General features: G+C 51.4%; 1 protein-coding gene across 8 annotated transcripts in view; it reads right to left on the bottom strand.

The window, feature by feature from the left end:
* BCOR (BCL6 corepressor) overlaps positions 1 to 23,352 on the bottom strand; it is a 59,104-nt gene that overhangs the window by 23,899 nt on the left and 11,853 nt on the right. For 5 of the 8 annotated variants that reach the window (XM_063181941.1, XM_063181924.1, XM_063181948.1 and 2 more), the window contains exons 2-8: positions 15,865 to 15,994; positions 14,294 to 14,372; positions 10,544 to 13,375; positions 9,799 to 9,852; positions 9,150 to 9,333; positions 1,004 to 1,285; positions 261 to 614 (exon numbers count right to left, since the gene is read on the bottom strand). In XM_063181941.1, the coding sequence (XP_063038011.1) occupies positions 261 to 614; positions 1,004 to 1,285; positions 9,150 to 9,333; positions 9,799 to 9,852; positions 10,544 to 13,375; positions 14,294 to 14,372; positions 15,865 to 15,950 (3,871 nt within the window). In that variant the 5' untranslated portion in view covers positions 15,951 to 15,994. The remainder of the gene's footprint in view (positions 1 to 260; positions 615 to 1,003; positions 1,286 to 9,149; positions 9,334 to 9,798; positions 9,853 to 10,543; positions 13,376 to 14,293; positions 14,373 to 15,864; positions 15,995 to 23,352) is intronic. The other 3 variants (XM_063181961.1, XM_063181954.1, XM_063181969.1) reach the window with 3 other exon arrangements.

The following is a 23,352-nucleotide window of genomic DNA, read 5'->3' as shown; positions in this document are numbered from 1 at the left end:
CACGCACACACACACACAAACACAGAGTTACACACACATACACAAACACGTTTTCTGGTCTGACAAATATCAGCTACAGTGCAATTCTTAAAGAGGAGGTGTCAGTCCTTACAAAAATGGACATCTACAGAAATATATATATAGTTTAAAAAAAAAAAAGAAAGAAGAAAAAAAACTCTCGACAATTCCTTCACATCGGTGGCAGCATGCGTCACTGTAAATGCTAAAGCCAGCTGGTTTCCCTAGTAGTCTCTGCATACCTTGTTCATTGTCACTTGTTTTGAGGGACTCTTCAGACCAACTTCTATTGCTTTTGGCCTCTGACCTTTTCTTGGTGTGCCTTTCTTCTGTGAAGTCTTTGACCTTTGCAGTGGCCTCTGGCTGAACAGCCTCAGCTAAATCTTTCCTGCTTTGCCGGCCCAACTTGCCGGACGGGGATCTCTCTGGTGACACCTGCTGCTCCCACAGTTCCCTAAGGTGCTGCAGGTGACGCTGCTTTTTGGGATGGAGCCCTGTTAATTCAATGCACACCTTCAGGTTGGTCACCTCATTACAATTGGGCTCTTCTAAGTGGTTAGAGGAATTGTTTGTCATTTCCCTCTCAGGCCAGTCATCTAATGGAAAAATAACTAAAAATTAATCAAAAAGCCCCCTCAACTTAAAACAAAAGCTACATTTCACTTTCGGGGCATATAGTCTCAGCTTTAGCACCACACTATGCATTTTAAAGCTTCGCTCATTACGGGTTACATGCACTACAGTAACTTGCACTGCTGTGGCTACAGGGCCAATGACTTTATCCTTACATTCCAAGTTTTTTATATATACATATATATATACACATATATATACATACATATATATACATATATATAATTTAAAGTGAAATGACAGTGCTCACATTAGTAACTAGCAAGTTCAAAAATGGAAACACATTAAGCCAAAGGGACGTTCCTTTCACAAGACATTCCTTGAGAGAAACCAAAGCAAAATGCTGTCTTACCTTTGGAGTTCTTTTTCTTTTTTGCTTTTGATACAACTTCGTCCTGCAGTTCATCCACAAAGCTTTCATTTTGGCTGCCATCATTTTGCACTCTCTCACCAGAGTGTTTACGTTTCCTGTCCAGACGTGGACATGAATGTTGGCCAAAATCTTCTGTTGGCTGGTCTTCTGCCTTTTCATATACAGAATGTCTCTCTAAATAACATTTCTCATTTGAGAGATCTTTTTCCTCTGGAGTTTCAAGAAAGTGACCTCGGTTGTTTTCTGTACTAGAAAAGTTACCTAAAAATAAAAAACAAACAAATACCACAAGACCTAATAAATACGACACAATTCACTGTGAGAAGGCTTTGCTCTCTGATCTCTTCAATGTCATCTCCATCATGAATTACAGCTCATGAGGCATGCAAATAAACACAAAATTGTACTTGGGAACAAGTCTCCTCTGCCCAGCCTAAGGCAGCAGTTTTCTCAACAGTTAAGCACAAAACTCCCAAATGAACACTACTTTGTGTTGTTTTTACATTAATCTAAGAAGCACAATATTCACTATACTTGTATCCATAGAAACATCACAATATGCTTTTTTAAATAAAGAAACATCTTTAGATACTGAAAGCACAAACCCTTTTCAGAAAGCAACCTCACCCCCCTAAACTGTGGCAAGTAGCAATCCAGTTCAAAAACACCTTCTGATGACAACCAAGTATTAGTCCTCCCTTAATTCCTAATCTTTCACTAACTTCTCCCATCAAATTGCAGAGTCTGGCTTAAAAGCATTCATCCCTTTTTCTGGAGATATAAATGGTATACAGAACACGCACACACGGACACAGAAATACCACTAAGAATAGCTGTGATATTTTGCAAAAAAGCACTACTTGAATCCAAGGTTATAAAAAGGCTTCCTCACTTCAAGTAACCAACCAGTCACTGTACCTCACATGATCTCTGTCACCTCCTTTTAAAACAGACCTCACTTTTTTCTAGGAGTATTTCCAGCAATAGCAAGAGGGTGAGCTCTGAAAAGCTTACTAGAAACTAGTCTGACAAATTAGCCACAAAAACACCCGTGCTGCCTTGCCCTCACCAACTTCAGCTCTCCTCCAATACTGTTTGCTCAAATTCAGAGACAGCCTATGCAATTTTAAATGGATGCTTGATTTAAAATTACACTTAATCACTATCTTGAGTAACGTTATTTTCCTGGATTTAACCAAGCTAGCAAAGGCAAGGTTAGGCAGAGATGCAGTACAGACTTCAACACAGACAATCAGCTCCTATTTACAACTCCCACAGAGAAGTCGTGGTTCTCACATGTTTTAGCGCTCCTGGCTGACCAACACTCCACACCTCTGCTGCTGTTTGGCAAACTGTATGGTCCATCCTACCTCCCCATGGCTCTCTGTCCCTTTTCCTCTTCCTCCTTCCCGCCCTTCCTCCTTCTCCCACCTCCCTTCCTGCAAACACATTTGCTGCTTTCCTACCTGGACTACTGATAGCTCCGTTGCCCTTCCCTCCTGCAGATCCTCTCTCCCTTTTACTCAGTTTTTTACAGTTGCCCTGTCCAGCCTGGCCTTCAACTTTTCTACCCCCTTATCAGGGCTGAAATTGCTGCCCTGCAACCCCTTCTCCCCTCTTGTGCCCTCCAAGACCCACCACTGCCAGCATCTGGAGGCAGCCAAACTGTCCCATTTTATGTTGACAGCACCTTCCTACAGCTCTGCCAACCCCCTCCTGGTTTCATGACTGTCCCCAGAATACCTTTTGTCAGCAATGGAAGGCTGGGGGTGTGGCGAGGGGAAGCTTCCCTGATGAGTTTTCTCCTCACCACAATCTGGAAATGGCTCCAAGTAGCACCAAGGGCTCTGGAAATGTTTGTCGGCACCAGAAGACACCCCAGCATAATTTCTACACTGCTTGGGAAGCTGCCTGCAGGGCTGCTTGTAAAACAGCACAAGATATGGGCCAAGAAAAATCAAAACAAAAGCTGATTTTCTGCAGGCGAGCGGGCGGGAGGCGCGGGCTGTTCCGCTGCTCAGCGACGCGATGCTCCACAAGGCCGTCTGGCCAACACATGCTCCTTCCAAGACTTTAAAATGCACTTTGTCACACTTCTCCCAGCCAGCAGCGCTGAGATGTTCCAGAGAACAGGTACTCAGCTTACTGTGGCCGTGCCTCTGAGTGGCAGAGTCCCCCCAGAGCAGAATGAATCTGGCAGCACCCTGTGCTCACACATCTGGAACGAGGACGCCGCCCCACAGCTGTGCCCTATAACCACACCAAAAGCACCAGCAGTCCTGTTTCACACAGCATAAAAGCAGCTGGCCCAGCCACGTTTTAAGTATCACAATAGAAATAAACGCGTCTATCGGATTTCATTTTACATTTTTAATGCAATCTGCTATTTTCTTCCTTTCATAAGGAAACATTATACTTCTGTGGTCAGTTTCCCTGAAGAGATCAGGTAAGGGCACTCTCAGCCACACCCCTGCTGTCTTAGAGCCCTCTCATCTCCAGCAGCACCAACAGCCACACGCCATGGTTCACGCTGAGAGCCACTACACTGGGGATAGCTTTCCTGCTCCTAACACTGTCTGGCCTGAGAAAAGGCAGGCACATCCTGACCAATTCCCAGAGAAGCTCTTGCAGGGTCAAAGGAAGTAGCAGGCTGTAGGGGGGGGGCAGGGGGGGTGATGGTCTTAATCTTTACGGCTTGCAGGAAACAGCAAGCTAATTCCAGCCTGCCACCACCGAAAGCAACCTGCTGCAGATTAATTCCTGCTCTATCTGCAAGAGGACTTGGCACGGGGATGTCGAGCGCCGCTCGCTCAGACTGCGCTGAAAAATAAAAGAGGGGAGAGCCCTCGCTAAGAGCTTGTCATTGCCAGCCTTCCTCCGGGGCTCCACGTGCTGGGAAGAACAGCACACACCTACTGCGGCTCATCCAAAAAGCCCCGGCTGCCAGCAGCTCCGTGACACCTTGGCCGGGTGACATCCCAGAGGGACGCTCTGGGGACAGAGCTACAGAAATCCCTCTCAAGGGCTGCCCACTGCACATGCAGCTGTGCAATCCTGCTGTGCAATCCTGCTGTGCAGCCCGTGGCTGTGCAGCCCGTGGCTGTTCAATCCCACTCCCGCAGTAAGGCCATCAGGGAAGCGGCATCTCCATCTCCGCACACTAATCCCGGTTGTGTAACCACCCTGCTCCGAGCGGGAGCAGCCCGGGAGCCGCGGGACGTGCCCTTGCCTGTGCGCTCCCGCAGCCAGATTTCAGTGCCAAAGCACAAAGGTCACTCCCTCCCTCGCTCCCTCACTCATTCACTCACGGCTGGGGACACCCACGGGCGCCAGGCTCTCCTCGCAGCCTGCCCCGACACGTCTCAAGCCCAGAGGTTTTTCCTTTTTCCCCCCTGGCACAGCTGCGGCTGCCTCACGGAGAGCAGGCTCTATTAATATTTTACCACCGGATTCCGCTCCGTCCTCAAACTGTTTTGCAAGCAACCGGGATCAGACGCAATGTCTCCCCAAATTAAGATACAAATGTCAACAAGAAGCACGGCAACGTAAGCACAACGTGCGTGCCCAACAAGGATGAGGAGAATTTATCTGCTTTTGTTCCCACCACCCCCCTTCCTGTGCCATGTATCTACAACATCCTTTTCTCTGCCTGAGGAAGAAAACAACAACAAAATACTTGGGAGCTCTCGTATCATCATTATTCAAACAGTGGCGAGGTAGCCAGAAACACAGGATAAATGCTGAGTTCTCATAGCAACACACCTCTATGAGTAAGGAGATTAAACTCTTAAATGTGTTCCCTCCTCAAGCCTCCAGTATTTGCCAGTGTCACACCAGCTGTGACAACCAGCACCAACAATTCAAACCATCTCTCACTGTCCTACCAATCTAGAAACAAGGAAGACTTAGAGAGATGCTTCTTCACAGCTGGTTTCTGTCTGAAGCAACATCTTCTCAGTGCACAGGCTACAATCTCACAAGCAGCAGTTACAGACACGCACAAACACGCTACCCAAAAAACTTTCTTTCGTTTTTCCATCTTCCTGTCGCTGTCAACTGCTGTCAACAAGGCCAGACCCTCCCATTCGATGCAAACAAGGAAACACATCTTAGTGTTCAAGCTGCAGATTCTTTTGTTCAAATAACATGGCAGCTAAAAACAGCCTTTCCTCTTCCCAGGAGCAACCTCTCATTGCGCTCACTTACTTGCAAGGCAGCCTTTATTCATCCAAGAACAGTAATGACTATCCAAATGCTAAAACCCAGTATTCAGCAGGGAGATCACAACAACGGTAAGAAATTCCCTAAGATATCCTCAGAATTCAACTCTGAGTATCCCATGGGGCAGAGGGAATCCAGTTGATCTCACTTTTCCCTGCAGGTACCTCTGCTTGGGAGCTTTCTGCATTTGTTGCGTTCAGCTCAAACCTACCACACTGCACAAACAAGCAACCACCACTCTCAGTGCACAGACTTCTTTTTTTCTTTCTTCCACTTATGTCCTGTGGCAGGAAGGTAATAACTGACCAGGGCAAAGGACATGTTTACTGCCTCCATCTTTCATTTGTTCCAGGGTACACACAGCCCAGCAAGAAAAAAGAAAAGCAGGGCATCACCATGTAAAGGGACACTGGTACCTCACTACAATGCTGTGAGATCAATTGTGCAATGTGTTTTGGCACATTGCACCATTTACCTTCACACACACCAACTGCTTTAACTTCTTCTTTATGACCTCACACCTGCCTTAAGATCAGGCTTCTAATATATTGGAGTAATTTTGCCCAGCTAAGGCTTAAACAGGCACTGTCTCCCATCCTAAAAAATTAAATAAACAGGTGAAGTCATGCTCCCCCAGCCAAGAAATTCACAGTCTGTAGAATTCATTCACTCTTTCACACTCGGGTATGATTTTCAGAACCTCTGGAAGAGCTTTGTTATGAACCGACATGCGATCATCACATGCCCGTATTGATGTGTGTGTCCGTGCCAATAGCTTAAATCACTTGATCTCTGAACAATCCTATGACTCATGACATATGCATCCCATAATTTATCATGTTTGTGCTATGAAAATGCACTGGAGCAGCATTGCCTCAGCAACATTTACAAGTCACCTTGGCAACAAAGCAGCTTTGCGGCTGCTCTCAGATGCCCGCTCTCAGATGCCCAGCAAAACCCAGACGAGATGGGAGAGAACTGAAGCACTTCTAATTTACTGATCGGCTTTAATTGCTCATTAATTAGCTAACATGGCTACCTGCCTTAAATTGGGCCTTAAAAAAAAAAAAAAAAAGGCAAAACAAAAAGCTAAACAAAACAAAAGCCCACCTCTTTTACCCTTCTCAATGCTCAAACTTAAGGAGACTCCCAGCACAGAAAATCACACACTGCCAAGTCAGAGGAAAAGTTTAAGGAACCGGATATTGTGCCTTCGTGTGCTTCCAAAAAAGTCTATACACGTGTAACACAGCTAGGAAAACCAGCAATTCCTAGGACAAGCTAAAAAAAAAAAAGGCAGTTTCCATCCCATGCAATGCCTCTGTAAGCATCACCTGCCTGTGCTGTTTAGGCTTTCGTTGCACGGGCAGGTTTAGAGGAGCCAAGGGGGCAGGCAGCTGCCAGGCCCGATCGGCGCTGGAGCTCCGTGCCAAGCGGCAGCAGGGGAGCCCTGGAGCTGGCTCCGTGCCACAATCACAGCTCTGGATGCAGTTTCCTTCTTCATCAGGCAGGTGAAGCGCTGCCAGTGCAGGCACAACAGCCCGTCGGTTTCACTCCTAAATTCCCTCCTCACACGGGAAAAGGCACGGCGGTTTCGCTTTCAAGCCAGCGCCAGACAAACACCAAACGCAGGGAAACTTTTCCAGCAGCAAGATCGCTCACAGGAGGCAGAAAGGAAACACGAGAGGCCGCAAACCATCGGGAGCTTTAAAGCCAAACACACCAACAGCGTGGTCAGAAATTGAAGGCAAAGGGAAGGCAAAGGATCAGCATCCCTGGCTCCCAGCACAGGGAAAGGGAAGGTCCAGAGCTCATCTCCCCTTTGCCACTCTCTCAATGAGAAATGCAGTAAGGCTGCTGGTGGCTCAAGCCCCAACACACAGCCCAAGCCACCACAGTAGAGGCATTCAAGAGGTGTGAAACTCGGCTTCCTGATTTATCAGCTGCTATCCCGAGGGGCAGGAGGTGAACCACCACGATAAAAAACTTTTACTGAGACCTGAATCTGTACCGGTAAGTATTTGCTGCTGCCCAGGCGGGCGTACAAAAACAAAAAAGGAGCTCCCTCAGCAGAACTTTTAGGAGTTTGGACATTTGGCCAAAGTCTGAAATAGCCTGTTAAGTCAGAGCTAATTAGCAGAGGAGAGAAATGAACTAACATAAGACTGAACATACTTTCCCTGCTTCCAACAGTTATTTAACAGTCTCAAACAAATTTTAGCCAGCAGATTCAAGTGCCAGAGATCTCACTAAATGGTGAATTTACAGACAAACCATATCATCAGCCTTTTGCAAGGATGGGGGAGGAGTTTCAGCATGCAATTGTGCTCTAACACTCATACTCTCCACAGTCCCATGTCTCTGAGCAAGCCAGCCTTCCCTCCCTCTGTTCATCCCCTGTGCCCCCTCTCAACTCCACAGCCCATCATCCCCCCTCTGCTGAACCCTCTCTGCAGCCAGAACCAGCCAGCAGGACTGCTGCTGCTCTTCTAGCTTTCCTGCACACCCGGGGTGGGATTCAACAGAGGGCACCACCAGGGCATCCCTGAGGAGCAAGGGAGGCTGCAGGGGGGACAGCCAGGGCAGCAGCCTGCCCAGCTCTCAGCTTCAGCACAGGCAGCTGTGCCTTCCTCCCCGCAGCTGCCTCGGTACAGCCTGGGGAAGGAAAAGGCTCAGCCTGCCTCTCCCCACCCTGCTACCCTCTCCACTTCCACAATTAAAACTTTCCCTTGCTGTTTTGCCATGCCAGTTTTGGTGGAGGCTGTTTCAGTGATAGCAATGCCACAGTAACTTTAATTTAGGTGAGTAACCAAGCAAGAGCAAGTACGACTGACCAGCATGCTCCCTGCCAAAAGCATTAACCAGAGACCAGAACAATAACTCAAAGTTATTAAATTGCCTGAATGAAATTTTCTACTAGCCCTACTCACGAATCTCCACCTACCAACAAAGAGCACACTTAACCACTGAGTTACACAGCCACACACACACAGTGCAGTCTGCAGTACAATTCCCCTTGTTTTGCAATGCTTTCAGCACCGATCTTTTTTTTCTGAGTTGTTCAAAACAAAGTAACAACAGAAGGAACTGATCCATTCTTTAAATACCTACGTAAAACAAAAAAAACAAAGAAAAGGTGGAAACTGACAGAAGCCATATGCTTACCTAGAGTGCAAACAAAAAAGAAATAATCTCTCTTGCATGTAGTAAAAAGTCCCCTAATACCATTTTTTAGTTTTTATCTTACTTCTAGGACATTGCATTTTCCAGTCCTCTGACACCCTGTAACAGCCTAGAGGGGACAGACAGCATCACTGGGAGTTTCACAGACTCTGCCTGCAAGAACCTGTGCCTCACACACCTCCCAGCCACTGCAGAAGTCACCAGGAAAATAACTTCTTATCACCTGGAATTGTTACTGCCAGCTTTTATGGATAAGCCTGGCAGATCACATCCTTCCCCACTTCCCTTCACTCTTCTGCCCTCCATCCTTGCTCTGAAGACTGCAACACTGGCATCTCTCAGTGCTACTGCAACTTCAGGAAGCTGAACTCCTCCTTGCTTTCCTGTCTTCCCCCATATCCTTTCTGTATTTAAAACATAACCTTGGGCCTTTGCCTTCACTGGCTGGTGTGGTACCCCCTCAGTTCAAAGAGGATCTCCCTAAGGCAGAGACAGACAGTTAACTATCTCCCGAAAAGCAGGTGCAATGGCAACCAGAAACTTGCAAGCCCCAAGACAAGCACGGAGGGTACCAGCCGTGGCAACTCAGCACCTGCAGAGGATGAGGTCAGTGACTTTCACCAGCAACACAGGGAGAACACGAAGATTTGCTTGCTTTGCTGCAAGCTGCCATGGCAAAGAGACACATACACGCTTCAGAAAGCCATCTAAATTCGCTTACATCTGTCATTGTCATTTTGGTCAGCAATGGCATCTTCCAGAGCAACAGACTTTGGCTTCTTTTCACTGTTTCCTTTCAAGTTTTCCCAATCTGCCTGGCTGAATCTGCAGACCTCTGAGTCTTTGGTAGCTGTTTGGCCTTCTCTCTCTTTCATCTCCAACTCTGAGAAGCGCATCATTGCACGCTAGAAAGAGAATTGATATAAAAAAAAAAAGTCTTGCAATAAAAACTACTTCATTTACACCTTACCTTATATGAAAGCATTTCCAAAGAAAAATTGACTCAAAACCAGGGTTTCATATAAACAGCTAAGGGTAGGATTTTAACACACCTGACTTGTAAAACAAGTGTTCTAGCATCTTATAAGCAAATAGCCACACAATTCTTTCATATATAAGTATATATATATAAAAGATTATATATAAATGTATATTATATATAAAACAAAAACATTCCATTTTGGAGATAAAAAGAGACAAAAACGAAAAGAAATAAAATAAAATTAAAAAGGAAAAAAAAAACAACAACACAAAACCGTACAATGAATAAAAGACGACCATGGCCCACAAACTTCCCTTTGTGTATTGGAAATGAAATTTAACTCAAAGGTTTATGTAAGAGTCTAGTAATAAAAATTTGAAGAACTGACCTCACAGTAAGCAGCAGGTAGACATAAAATACTGTCCTCTTGTAATCCTTCCATCTATGTAATTAAAATGGGCACTCAATGGATCATTTAGATAATTTCATCCATTTTTATAAGCATAAACCAATTCTTTTCTTAACAATGCAAAACAATTTGGCTTAACTCATCCCTTCATTAAAAGTAAAACACCCTAAGAATATTCCTACACAATATCTGTCTATCATCCCTCAGCATCAACCTCAATACCACTCCTACTCTTCCCTAGGCACTCACTTGGAACCAACGTTGCCTGAGACCCACTAATGCATGACTGCAGCTCCTCACCATCCAATGGCACGCTTGGCATACTAATCAAAACTTCTGGGTATGCTGTGCTGGCTGGCACCACAGGCCAGCTCAGAAATTACAGCCAAGGTAACATGCATGCCTGTCCAACTCCCCTCAAAACTGCACAAACATTGCATTAACGTGCATTAACATTTGTATCAGATTTTAGTAACAGCCCTTTAAAGCTGGCTAGCCCATACATACCTACAAGCCACACATATTCTTTACATTTCCTCACTCTCATTAATAAACTCACTTTGCTATTTAAAACCAATTTATGGCCAGTACGCCCCAACAAAAAAATCATTCCGGTCTCCCCACCTGCGTCGCTTCTCTCAACTTTAAAAACTCAACTGTGGCTCGCAACAGAGAAATAAATACCGACAGCAAGCGCGGCGGGTGCTGGACCGCGCGGGCTCACCTGCAACGCCCGCTGCTCCCGGCTGAGCTGGCTGGAGTCGGCGTAGAGCTCCGTGGTCACACACTTGAATCGATCACCTACATAACCGGCAGAGTTTGCGATCCTCTTGGCCAGTTTGGACGGCTTGGGTTTCAGCGCTTTGCCGTCGGCAGACTCCGCCTCGTCGGCTCCCTCTTTGGTATAGGTCTGGCTGGCATCGATGCTCGGCGGCGCGGTCCCCATGCAGAACGGCTTCGCGTCCTCCTGCACCTTGCCAAAAGCCAGAGCCGGAGCATCGCTCTCGTGCGCGCCTTCCAAGAAAACAGGAGAAGGCTGGACCGCCACTCTCTCTTTAGGCTGGCTCACAGATAAATCTTCTTTCCTTAAGCCGAACACTGATGAACTCTGGGCTTGCTTGAAATTATAGGTTTCGTGAACATCATTATTTCTTCCAAACTCCTCTCTCATTACAATAAAATCTCTGTGCTGAGACGCCTGCTCTACCTTGTGCTTTGTAGGGTCATTAGTCTGATTGCTGCTTTCTGTAGCAAAGCTGGCTTTCGTTACGTTTGCTTCGCCTTTAGCTTCCTGCTCGTCTCGCAGAAGATCCGGGAAAAGGTGTTTGTCGCTTTTTGCAGAGTTTTTACTATGGCCAGAGTTCTGGTGCAATTTCACGCTCTTGTCATTGGGCATTTCGAAATGCATCTTCCCACCGCTCTCCAGGAGCTCTGGCAATCGGCCCCGCAGAGCCGGGTCTTCGTAGCGGACCCTCTCGTGAGACCGTGACCTCCGTTCTGTCTTCTCCTCCTTATTGATTTCCAGAGCTGAATGCTGCAACAGCATGGGGTGCACCATCCCCACTCCCAGAGCATCCTGGTAGGTCATGAACTCCCCCCTCCCGGCTGGCAGGCTGTAAGGGAGGCCGGGTTTGGGAGCCAGGTGGGTGGGGTAGAGGCTGCCGTTGGGCAGCAGGACAGGATGAGGGTAGACATGTCCTTTCCCGTGGAGGGTGAGGGGGCTGATGGCGATCCCCTCCGGCACTGGATATGGGAGGTAGCTCCTGGGGTAGGGCAGAGGAGGGGAGCGAAACGCCTCATTGGGCGGCAGGAAGATGGGGCTGGAGGCCAGGGCAGTCTCAGTCGCTTTGAAGTTGGCTTCCTGAGCACAGGACTTGGCCACCTTACTGCTGTGTTTGGCAGCAGGGGCGGCGACGGGCTGCCCGACGTGCTGGATAACCGAGGCCGTGCTCTCCGCAGAGCTCCGCGCCGTCTTGGCGCAGTCCACGTTGGCATTGGGAGCTGGTGACGCCGATGCTGGCCGTCCCCCTGCTGACACCGTCCCCGAAACGCTGCCAACCACAGCCTCCGTGCCACCCATCCTGGGGCAGGAGGAGCTCCGTGGCTGTGGCATAACCCAGTCCAGTGCCTTGTTTTTCAGTTGGACATTCTTCCCAGTCTCCTCATTGGGGCTGGGACCGGGTACAATCCAGGAGGATGGCGCCGTGCTGATAATTTCAGGCCTGTAGATGGGGCAGCTGTTCCCGGGAGAAATGGTTTCTTTCTGAACGATGTCACCGCCTGGCAAGTGTGTCCCCCCTCCTGCCCTTCCATGCACCAGCACTGTTGGCATAATTTTCTTACTGTGGTCAGACTTGCCAGCGGTTTCTGCATCGACCACTTTCGCCGACAAGTCCAGCGGTTTGTCGGTGACATCTTTGGTCGGGGTCTGCTTTTCCAGGAGTGGGGGTGACCTGCTGTCCTTCCTGTCGTGGCCAGCTTTCCGTGCATGGGGGGCAGATGGCAGGGGTGCCTCCCCAGCATCACTGCCTTTGGGAAGCTTCCCATTGGAGAGGCGAGCGGGTGGAAATTCACTGCCGATGTTCACGTAGGGCTTTGGGAGCGTAACAGCAGAGGAGGGCGAGGTGGTGATCCTGGGGAAATGTTTGTGGAAATCAGCATAGGCATCCCCGACCTGGGCAGGCAGGGGGAGGCGGGGAGATGGCCGGGGCGAGTGCGGCAGCAGGAGTGCAGGATCTCCTGGCAAGTTGGCAGGGGCTGGCTTGGCGGCGGGGACCCGGGGCTGCTTGCTGCTCTGGATGTGGGGGTAGGCGTGCGTGTCCACAGGCGTGCCCGGGCTCACACCCATCTTCCACGACAAGCTCTTATCCGGACAGTGCACCAAAGGCGGGATTGCTGGAGAGGCTGAAGCAGTCGAGAGCCTCATGGGCGACGCCAGGGACGAAGGGATGTGAGGGGCAACGTAGTGGGAGGGAGGCAGGTATAAAAAACGTTCACCGTTCGTACACACGGGCGAGTAAGCCAGGTGCTGCGGTAAGCTGTAGGTGGACTGCTGAGGTAGCAATGCCTTGTACATGTTCAACGAATACTTATTTGGTGAGTCAAGGAAAGGGTATATGGTGGGCGTTGCACCCTCCATGTAGGGGTTTACCCAGGGGAGCCTTAGGTAACTAGCACCATTGACACCGAGGGGACTCTGCCTGTCACCTGCAGCTCGGTCCAAACCCAGCGTCTCCCCTGTGGGGACAGAGGTTTTTTGTATTCCAGGTGGTGTTTTGTATATAGCGCTGAAGCCGTTCGGGGCTTTTCCAGAGACAGCTGCGCTTTCCACCGCTTCGGGAGGATTAGACTTAAACTGTATCTCTGGATTTCTTTCAGGAGTAAATCCCAGGCTGGCTATGGAACCCGTAGCATCCCGCGATTTTTCCGAGCCAAGTCCGCACAAGCTGGAGTAGACAATGCTGCTGGGCACTCTGAGTCCGTCTCGCATGAGCCCAGTCCTGTCCATACTCAGAGCTGCGAGGCTGTCGATGCGATGTGCTGTAGTCGCATCCACCTTTACAGAACAAGAAGCACGTTACTTTCACATCTCACTGACACGACTACCATTCAAGCTACACATAGATCAGCATTTTGGACGAGAAACAGTAACAATGCAAACATGCTGTTTGTTGTGAAAACGTACAGAGGCTGATTACACTGGAAAACGGGAGAACAGGAACTTACAGGGTAATATGTATAACACCACAAACATCAACAGCAATCTCTCCAAATACAAAATTCAAACAGCCAAGAACAAAGGTGTGAGGACTCAAGCAGCCAGGAGTGGCCCAGAGACAATGCTCAGAGGCACTGCTCCTGTGCAATCAGCCCTTTAGTCCCAGCCCTCCCAGAACAAGAGGTGGGCTGTGGCATGGAGACTAGAAAGAGAAGGATTGAGTGCCTCTCCTCCTCATCCTCCTCCAGGACCTCTCCTTCCACCTCTCTCTGCTCTGGGGCTCACCACTGCCACATGATTCATGGGGCAAGGCATCTGAGGGTGCAGCATGAAGAAAGGTCTGCCATCAAATTTCCTTCCCACCTGCTGCTCCCCATGTAGACTCAAAGAAAGGAAAACCCCACCAGCTTTGCTGGAACACTGATGTTCTTCATGCTTACATGAACTATTTTTGTCACACATGCCGGTGTTCTGCATGGCATTATTCATACGTAACAGCAAAACCAAGAATCTGAAGTCATACAAGAACACACATCACAAAGCATCAAGAAATTAACAATATAAATAAACAAAGCCCCAACTTCACTGTTTCACAGAAACAACCTGAATGTGCCCAAGCCCACTAGGGCTGCAACAGGAAGGTGTTTCAATCATTTCTCCAAATGTATCATGTAGTAACAGCCAGGGGCAGGAGTCAGTCATGGTGGGGAGGACAGGCACAAATTCATCTGCAGCATGAAGCTTGTAACTTCTTACCACACTGTGGTTCAGGTGATTTTCCTCCCTCAACTCCAGTCTGCTTTTCGGTGCATCAGCATCGTTAACGGGAATTTTCCTATTGAAAAACAGAAGCTTACTATTTGAAAACATCCTGTGCATCTCAGATCAGTGCAATATCAGATCACCTCCATGTTTTGATTCCCCTAGGGAAGTCCCATGAGATAACATATTAATCCTTCTCTCTACCCATACATGCTGACTACTTTGAAAAGCAAGGACCATTTGAAAATAAGCATAAAGGACTTTGACAACAAGAACACACCAAGTACATCTCAGAGCAGCCTCTTCCAAGGCAAGCAGTTTTTGTCAAGGTCTTCTCTTTTGCTCCTTGCCCTTTCCTTTTTCCAAGGGAAGAATATCCCATTTTAAACATACTCTGCTCATATACCATCCATAAAGACTGCTGAGGATAAAATTAAAACACACACGCTAATATCATATGAACATCAGCTCTTCCATGCTTAAGAGGGAGCTGCACATCTGTGCCATAGCAGTGTTGCAGCTCTGGGACTTGTTATCACAGAAATCACCAATAAAGAATATACCTTAGTGCCAAATTTCAAATCCCAGGGATAAAAATCACTGACATGCAGCAGAAGGAAAGTTTCAGCATTACCCAAAAGAACTCCTTTCAATCGAAGTGCTTAAAGGCATATCATCACCATAAAGCAGAAATGCAATTTTATTCCATTTGTTTTTAAAAGATTCACCTTCCCTGAAAGCAGCACATGCAGTTATTATCCCTGAACAACTGGGAGGAAAGTGGGGAGGGAGGGTGAGAAAGCAAAGTGAGATGCTTGGCTGTTTTCCTTCAGTTTATGTTTGCAAATAGCATTCCCTGCAAAGACCAAAAACTTCCACCAGCTTTTTGGAGGCTGTTCACACAACAGTGAGAACAGAGAATGAGAAGAGAGAAAAGCATAAAACCACACAAAACTGGCACAGAGAACTGGAGGCGCATCTGCAGCTTCTGTCCAGCATCATTTTGCTTTTTAAAGAGCTGGGATTTAAGGGAAGGGGACACCTGCCAGTGCTTGTGTCATCCCATCAAAAACTGTGATTTTGATCATCAATTGAATTATATTCAGCAGGAAAAAAGGTGAGGAGGAGGAGAAATTCACTTGTGGGAGACAGACACTACTGATCCTATTCCACATGACAAGCTGTTGGTCCACAGGCAAGGAACACCAAATTGCAGGCACGAGCCCCTCTGCTGCAGAGAATCACCACAAGGAAACGTGCACTATTTGGTTTAATCCCCCTTCACAAATGCAGAACAATAAATTAATTGTAAAAGCACATTCAAAGGCTGCTTTGGGTGCGTCCCCACTTCACTGACCCAGGTTGCCTGTTCCATAGTAAATCAGCATCTGCTCTACTGCTCTCAGGCACGTCTTGACTCTCTCCTTTGCCCTCCCTCCAAGCTGGGCTGATCTCGATTCAAGGTGGCAGCTTTCTGCTCCAGCGTTAGGGAAGTGAGCAAACTCCGAGACCTCGCTCTGCAGAACCACAGTGTGCTTTAACTCGCCAGAAGCTTAAATATTTACCTGTCTTCATTAATTCCACACATGCGGACCCTTTCATTGCTCATCCAGCTATGAACGTTGCCATACAGGGGAGTTGCAGAAAGCATGACGTCTCCTTAAAAATCAACGCTTTTCTTCGAGGTTTTATATTCTATTAAGAAAAAAGAAAAGAAGGAAAAAAAAAAAAAAAAAGTTGAGCAGATTTGTCTAGGAGGAAGTGCAAACATCACGGCGGAGCAGCCAGCCTCCCTCCGGGTAATTAATAATGAATGCAGGATTGGTGCTGGGAGTGAGCTGCCTACGTTAACCGCTAAGGGAGATACCCGGCAATAAAGGAGCAAATTGAGGGCATTTATAGGTCAGAGGAGATGGATCTTTTCCCCAGCGCACATCCAGAAAATTAAGAATCATTCCAGACTATCGACAAATAAAAGTTTCTCCGCAGCATTTCATTTTCACAAGAAATGACTCAGCCGGCCGAGTACGCACCAGTCCCCAAATCTTCGTCTCACACAGACTGAACCAAGCAGGGAGACCCCGTGAGCGTGGGGGGACACTTAAACAACCCACAGGAGCTCACAGAAGCCCTGCATTGGGAACACACAGGAGCAGGAGAGCATGGCAAGAACAACCACATACCGCGTGTATTAGCCACGCTGATTGCTGATAAGGCTTTTACACGAGGACTTAAAACTGAAGAGACGCTGCTACAGACGGCATCTAAATAAAACCCTCCCTTTCAGCGTCTGCACATGACTAACTTGGAGAAAGGGGTTAAAAATAGTAAGTGGGTTGGCGAGCTCCCCACCCCTTGATTTGATTAAGCAAGGAGCCCTGGTGGCTTCTGCATTGGAGCTGCTGCGCTGCTGCTGCTGCTGCCACTGCTGCTGCTGCTGCTGCTGCGAGTGCTTTCAGTAATTCAATGATGCCTGCTCACTCCAGGGAAAGAAATCATTAGCGGACTCACTGGAGAAGTATTAGCAGTCCAAGAGGATCGGCGCTGTGTGCAGCCAGAGAGGCAGGTGAAAGGTAACCACATTTTCACGTCCAGTGGCACAGAGGGAAAGGCTTTTCCTCCCCTCTACCTTGCCTAATGCCACCTCCGCTCGCATTAAATTCTAGTTTGCTGCATGAGCGAAGTGTCAGGACAAGCTGCGTTTTATTAACAGGATTATCGCGGCGCATGATTTATTCCAGTGCAAGATTTTAATTGCTCTTCGGAGGTTGAGTCGTTTCTTTTGACTGAGCTTCAGCCTGCATCCTGCTGCTAAATGCTGGGTTAATAAGTAGGGGGAGCCTTTAATGCACAGGATATCCCTCAGCTCTTCCTCTCTCACAAAAATAGAAGCCTTTAAGCAGGAGGCATGATACTCCTTTTACACACACACAAGCCAGTAACGGGCGATTGACCACTGGGAGTTTAATGCCTAACGTCTCCCAAAGCATCCATGCTTCCCCAGCAAACTCATTTCCTTTGTCAGGCTACAAAATATGCAAATGATCACTTTGGCATTTAATAGGGAAGAAGCCCAGATTGGGCCTTTAACACAATACTTCACACACGTTCAGAGAGGTTTAAGAACTGAAACGGCAGGAAAGCCTTGTTCCCCAACACTTTTTTCTCCCCTCAGAGAGGCCTTTTGTGCAAAACTCCACGTCTGGAACAAATGTATATTAATGAAACGGCGCGTTGACCCTGCTTTCTCCACAACGGTTAGCTTTTCCTAATGAAGTCCGCACAAATCGCCGCGAGGAAACAAAAATCCACGGAGGTTTAGTTACCGCGCTATCATTCAAAAGGAGTTATTTCGCTGGAAAGACGTTTTCTGGACAGATTTACTGGTTTCCAGATGCGCCGCTCGTAATGTTTTCAATAGAGGCAGCAGCAGCATGGAGAGAGTGATTTAGGGTTTTACGTAAGGTTAGAGCCACCCCGTGCGCTGCCTCATCTCCAAGGGACAGACACCGGCGCAGGGAAGGGCCTCGACGGCACAGCCCCGATTTCTGTGCCCCGCTTCCCTTTGGGGCCAGGCTCCTCCGAGGGGCTGCCTGCGCCCTCCCCGCCTGCTTTCCCCGCTGGAAATGTATCATTAAGATAAGGCGAGGTGCCTGAACTGAAGCCCATCAATCCCCTGACACGTGCAGATAGCGAAATGCTGAAGTTGCATGGGGGGAGCGAGAGCTTCGCCAGCCAAGAGCGGGTAATCTGGAGGCCCCATGTCCCACAGCCACCACCACCCGAGCAAGGGCAGAACCCGCCCGGCCGCAGGGACGTGCTGGGATGTCCCGGGGCCACCAGGCAGGTCAGAGCCCGCGCCCCGAGGGCTGCCAGCCCCTTCCCCAAAGCCACCCCTTGTCGCCGTGCGCCCCGGGTGCGCGCGTGTGCGCAGTTATAATCATCGCCGCCCTGATGAACTTCTTGTGAACTGTTTAAAAGTGGAGGTCTGCTGAACGAGCAGCGGCGCCACTGCCAGCCATAATTTCATTGCAACAAGCAGCAGACTTTTAACTCTTCGCACACCCCGTCCCTCCCCCTCCTCTCCCTCCCCACCAGCAGCTGCCTGTCGGCGGATACCGGCTCACAGAGGATCGGCCAAACGCGGGCAGCGCCACAGGCGCTCGGCGCTGCGGGGACGGGGGGGACAGCGATGGGGGCGTGGGGGGCACCGCACCTATTTATACACCCAGGTTCCGCGGGGGTGGGCGCAGCCGCTCCCGTTATGCAACCCCGACGGCGGGCTGAGCGCCCCAGCGCACCGACGAAACCGAGGACACGTCTGTCCCTCCCTCCCTCCTGCTGTCACCCACCGGGCCACCGCCAGCGCGCCCCGGGGCGCCGCAGCCCCCCCGGCCGCCCCCGCTGCGCTGCGCGGCGGGGCGCGGAGCGGGGCTCGGCAGCCGGAGCGCGCACGGCATTTCCTCCGGGAGGTGTCTGGCCGATAAAGCCATTTGCGGCTAAATATAGACGGTGATGCACGGAGGAGGGAGGGAGGAAGGGAGGAAGAGAGGGAGGGAGGCGCGGGGTGGGGGGGGTGGAAGAGAGTGAGACGCGCAACGCACACGCGGTTCCGCAGCGATGCCGCCGTGTGAAACCAGTTGTGAAAAGCGCCTGCAAGCACTAACCTGCCTCCCGGCGTGCTGCCGAGCGGGGCACCGGCGTGCCGAGCCGAGCCGTGCCGTGCCGAGCCGTGCCGGGAACACCCACCCACCTCCCTGGCTGCCCGCGCCGCAGAGGCAGGCACGGGCACACACCGCACCGCTCGGGCCGCTGATTAAAAAGGGACACGTTCGGGTCTCCCTCGCAACGTCAACAGACTTTTGGCAGCCATTGACGCCAGCAGCAGCAAAGTTTTGTTAACACGCTGCTGGCGTGGAAATGAGAAAAACCCGATGCCCGCGGGGAGGGGGAGAAGGAGGAAGAGGAAGACTCCACTTCTCCGTGCCTCCGGGGGAAAAGAGGAGGCGATGGCAGCGCCACCCGGGACAGGGCAGCCGGCTCTTTTCCCCCTCCCTCTCCACCCCCGTGACCCCGGGGTGCCTGCCGGCGAGTTTGCGAGGTGAAAGTCCCGGCGAGGGGCGTGGAGGGGCGGAGGGGATGAGGGGGGGGCGCCCGGAGGAAGCCCGGCGGGGCCGGCGGCTGCAGCGAGCCAGGAAGCGGCTCGGGAGGAGAATTGCAGCGGCGCACGAGTTCCCTTTTGGCGCCTTTACTCTTTTCCACCTCCGAGCTCCGCCTGGCAGCCTGCCAGTTTCCACTGCACAAGCCACGGAGCCGGCAGCAGCAGCGGCAGCCGGCGGGGAGGGCTGCGCGGGGTTCAAAAAAAAAACCTCTGCGAGAGCCGATGGCACCGACGGAGCGCAGGGAGCTTCGGCAAACAACCCAGCCTTTGGGATATTAAAAGCGATGCAATAAATTACCGGCCTCAGAGCCCTCCCCCACATCACCCCCCCCCCCCCGGGCCCTCTTCCCCCCGCCCTGGGGCCGCCCGGTTCCAGGCCACTGGAAGGATCATTTCTAGATTTGTGAAAATCCCTGAGAAAGAAGTGAAAAGCAATCGGGGACTCGTAGTGATCTACTTCGATTAGCCCTCAGCCCCGATCATCTGGAGCTTGATTTAAAGGGCAGCGCTCGCACGGTATTTATAAGCTTAAATACGGGCTGATGCTTATGAATGTGTTTAGGTACCTCGTTTATCTTGTACCTCCGACTTATATATTTACGACTTATAGGAACAATGACCTGTGCCACGGCTAGAAAGGAGACTTCACAGACACCGTATTGCTGCACCGTTTACAATGCGCCGTATAAAGCTCTGGCAGCAGCCAGCGATCTAATATTAGACAAGTGTTAAAAGAATAGGCTTGGCTGCGCTTTTTATATATATATGTATGAAAAAATAAAATATACTGTGGGGTTTTTTTAAGCAATCTCCACACGACATCACCGCTAGTGACACGTTTTGTAAACCAGAGGAGGAAGCCGCAGACTAAGTAGCCGCCGCACGGATCCGCGGATTAGAGAAGAAGTTTGACCTTTACCCGGGACGTGTGGCATTTCATTTAACCATAAAGCTAAGCACAATGCGCCAGCGAGATCGCTAAACCGCTTTAAAATACATATAGAGTCATGCACGACAGTAGTGCATCTCGGTTTAGGCAGCGTGCAGGCAGCACGAGGGGGTCGGCCCCTATTTTAAGGCTCTTGCCGCAGCCACCCCCCCATCGCTCCCGTGTCCCCCGTGTCCCCCCTCCCGCGGCTCCCACAGCGTCACGTGTCAACAGCGACCGGGACTTGCTGCCGGGTAAACACGGCACGGCGGAGCCGACCGGGGGCACCCGGGGCTGCCGAGCCGGCGGGGCATCCTCCCCTCCCCGGGCAGCGCCGCTCTGCCCCGCGGGGACACCCCCGGTGCGGCGGGGCTCCGGCGGGGTCACCCCCCGGCAGAGGCGGCCCCGCGCCGCCTGTCACGCCTCGGACCCGGCACAGACAGGAGCGGCAGCGGCGCGATCCCCTCTCCCATATGCTGCGAGGCGAATCATTGCATCGCTCTCAGCTGCTGCCGGCGGCAGCCAAAAGGGGGGAGGAAAAAAAAGTTTTCAATTAATGATAAGCCTAGGAACTGGGGAGGGGGGCGGGGGAGGAGGCCAATGAGGGAAAGTTAAAATGGCTGGCGATCCTTCAAATAACCCTGGCTGCCTTCCCCTGGAGCCCACACGGCACTGCCTGCCGCGGAGCCCCGGGGGAAGACCCGGGCGCCCAGGCACACGCTCCCCGAGGCCAAAGCTGCCTGGGGCGGCCAGGGCTGCCTCCGCACACCGCGATGCCCATACCTGAAGGCTACGGGACATTCGTATGGCGGGGGCACTCACGTCATCCCCCCCTCCCTCTGGTTAAACCACATGGTGGGGGTGCGATAGAGTGGCTGCAAAGGCACACACACACACACACACACACACACACACACAGCGGGGGGGGGAGGTGAGGCTGCTGGTACCCAACTTTGAGGCATCACCGCACGAAGGATTTCCCAGAGATTCGCGGGAAACACCGACCCCGTCCGCCGCACCGGCAGCCCCGCACCGCCGCTACGGCGCCCACCCCCGGGCCCCCCGTCCCTCCCCCGCAGCGGGTGATGCCTCCGTCCCCCCCAGGCGCTCTCCGCGGTGGCCGGGCGGGACGGGCGCTCCGGGGGGGCCGGGGGATTCCTGCCGCCGCTCCGGCCGTGCCGGGAAACAAGGATACTACTGCTGGAGGAGGCGGCGGCGGCGGAGGGAGCCACAAACCGGCTCAGCCGCAGGAACCCCCGGGCCCCCGCGCAGACGGGAGAGAGCCCGGGCTCCCTTACATCGCCCACCCGCCACGGCATCTCCCTATACCGAGGCCGGCCGCGCCATTTTAGTCACACACGCGGACACACACACTCTCTCACACACACACAACACACACAGACAGACACACACACACGTACAGACACACACCGCGCACGCACGGGAGCGAGGTTTCCGCTGCCGCTGCCAGAGACAACAGGCAGCAGCAGCAGCAGCAGCAGCCGAGCCCGGGCTGCGCAGGCGGAGCAGCGGCAGCAGTGGGAGAGAGAGGGACACACACACACACGCACACGCACACACGCAAGCACACACACCCACGGCACCGCGAGCCAGGCAGAAATGTGCATTTCAGGTAATTTAAGGCCGCATTCCCGGCGCAGGGAAGGAAAAGCGCAGGCCTGCGCCCCGACCAGTCCATTAAGCCGCCGCGCAATCGGCATCCCGGGAACCCTTCATTGTTGCCTTTATTCCCTATGGCTTTTGCTTTCCAGGAAGGGGATAGAAAGGAAAAAGCAAAAACAGGGGGGAGGAAGGGGAAAAAGGAAAAATACCACCGAGCCAGCCCCTTCCCCCCACTCGTCCCCCATTGTTCGTCCGCGGGAGGCTGGGAGAGCGCAGCGCCACGGGCTCGCTATTAGCCGGGCTCCGGCGAGCACTCCCCTGCCCCCAATAGCTCGGGAAACTTAGGAGGCAGGGTGGGAGGGGGGAACCCCCCCACACCGAATACAAAAGTCCCAGCGCTCCTGCGAGAGTTGGGCGAAGGCCTGCGCTCACTTCCGCAACGTTATCCTGGCAGAAATACCGGAGCACGGCCCCCGTTTCCTTCCCCCAGCCCCCGCCGCACCCCCGGGGGGTGGAGTGATTAATGGGCCGTACGCCCTTGGTTTCCCTCCGGCCAGCCCGGTACACCGCTCCCCGGCGCGGCACGCTGGGCGGGGGCGGCCCCCCCACACATCCGTCGGGGACGTTGGGAGATATTGATCACGGACGACTTCATTTTGCATAACTGCGGCTGACAGGGCCTGTGGTTCCCTCATTTACGGAGCAACAGCTTTCGCGGGGCTGATGGATGGGGAGCGGCTCCCTGCGCTCCCCCAGCCCCGCAGCCCCGCCGGGGGACGGCGGCTCCGCTCCTCATGCAGCAAATGGCCGCGCACAAGAGGCAAATATTAAACTTAGATGCCTCTGTCTCTCGCTGTACCTAGCGCGGCCAGCATGGAAGCCTCCAGCTTCCCGCAGGGCTTTGTCTGCGCAGCCACGCCAGGGCCAGGGCAGGGGCACGGGGACCTTAAGCGAGTACACGCAAGGAAAAGTGCTTGGGAAGTTGGGGGGTTTTCCTTTTTTTTTTTTTCTTTTTTAATTCCCTACTCCTACTCCTAACAACAAACAAATAAACAAGCTGGTTTCTGCTAAACAATGCATAAAAATTAGCCTCGCCCCAAAGTTTATGTCGGGTTTATGGCGCTAACGTTTCTCCTTAATGGGAAACGCTTTCCCGAGCACTTCTGGAAAGCACTGGCGAGCCCTCAGTTACGAAAGCTGCATCACGAGCACCTCGACTAAACATCTCTGCAAGGTGTCCCGACCTCACATCCACCACCTTCTCCACCTTCAGAGGAAAGGTCAGTCCAGGGTGGGCACAGCCAGCGCCAAACACCGCCCGACTCTGCGTGCGGAACGCAC

This window comes from Melospiza melodia, chromosome 2 (genome assembly GCF_035770615.1).
Source record: "Melospiza melodia melodia isolate bMelMel2 chromosome 2, bMelMel2.pri, whole genome shotgun sequence".
In the NCBI taxonomy this organism is placed as follows: Eukaryota; Metazoa; Chordata; class Aves; order Passeriformes; family Passerellidae; genus Melospiza; species Melospiza melodia.
This window is presented reverse-complemented; position numbering and strand designations above follow the sequence as displayed.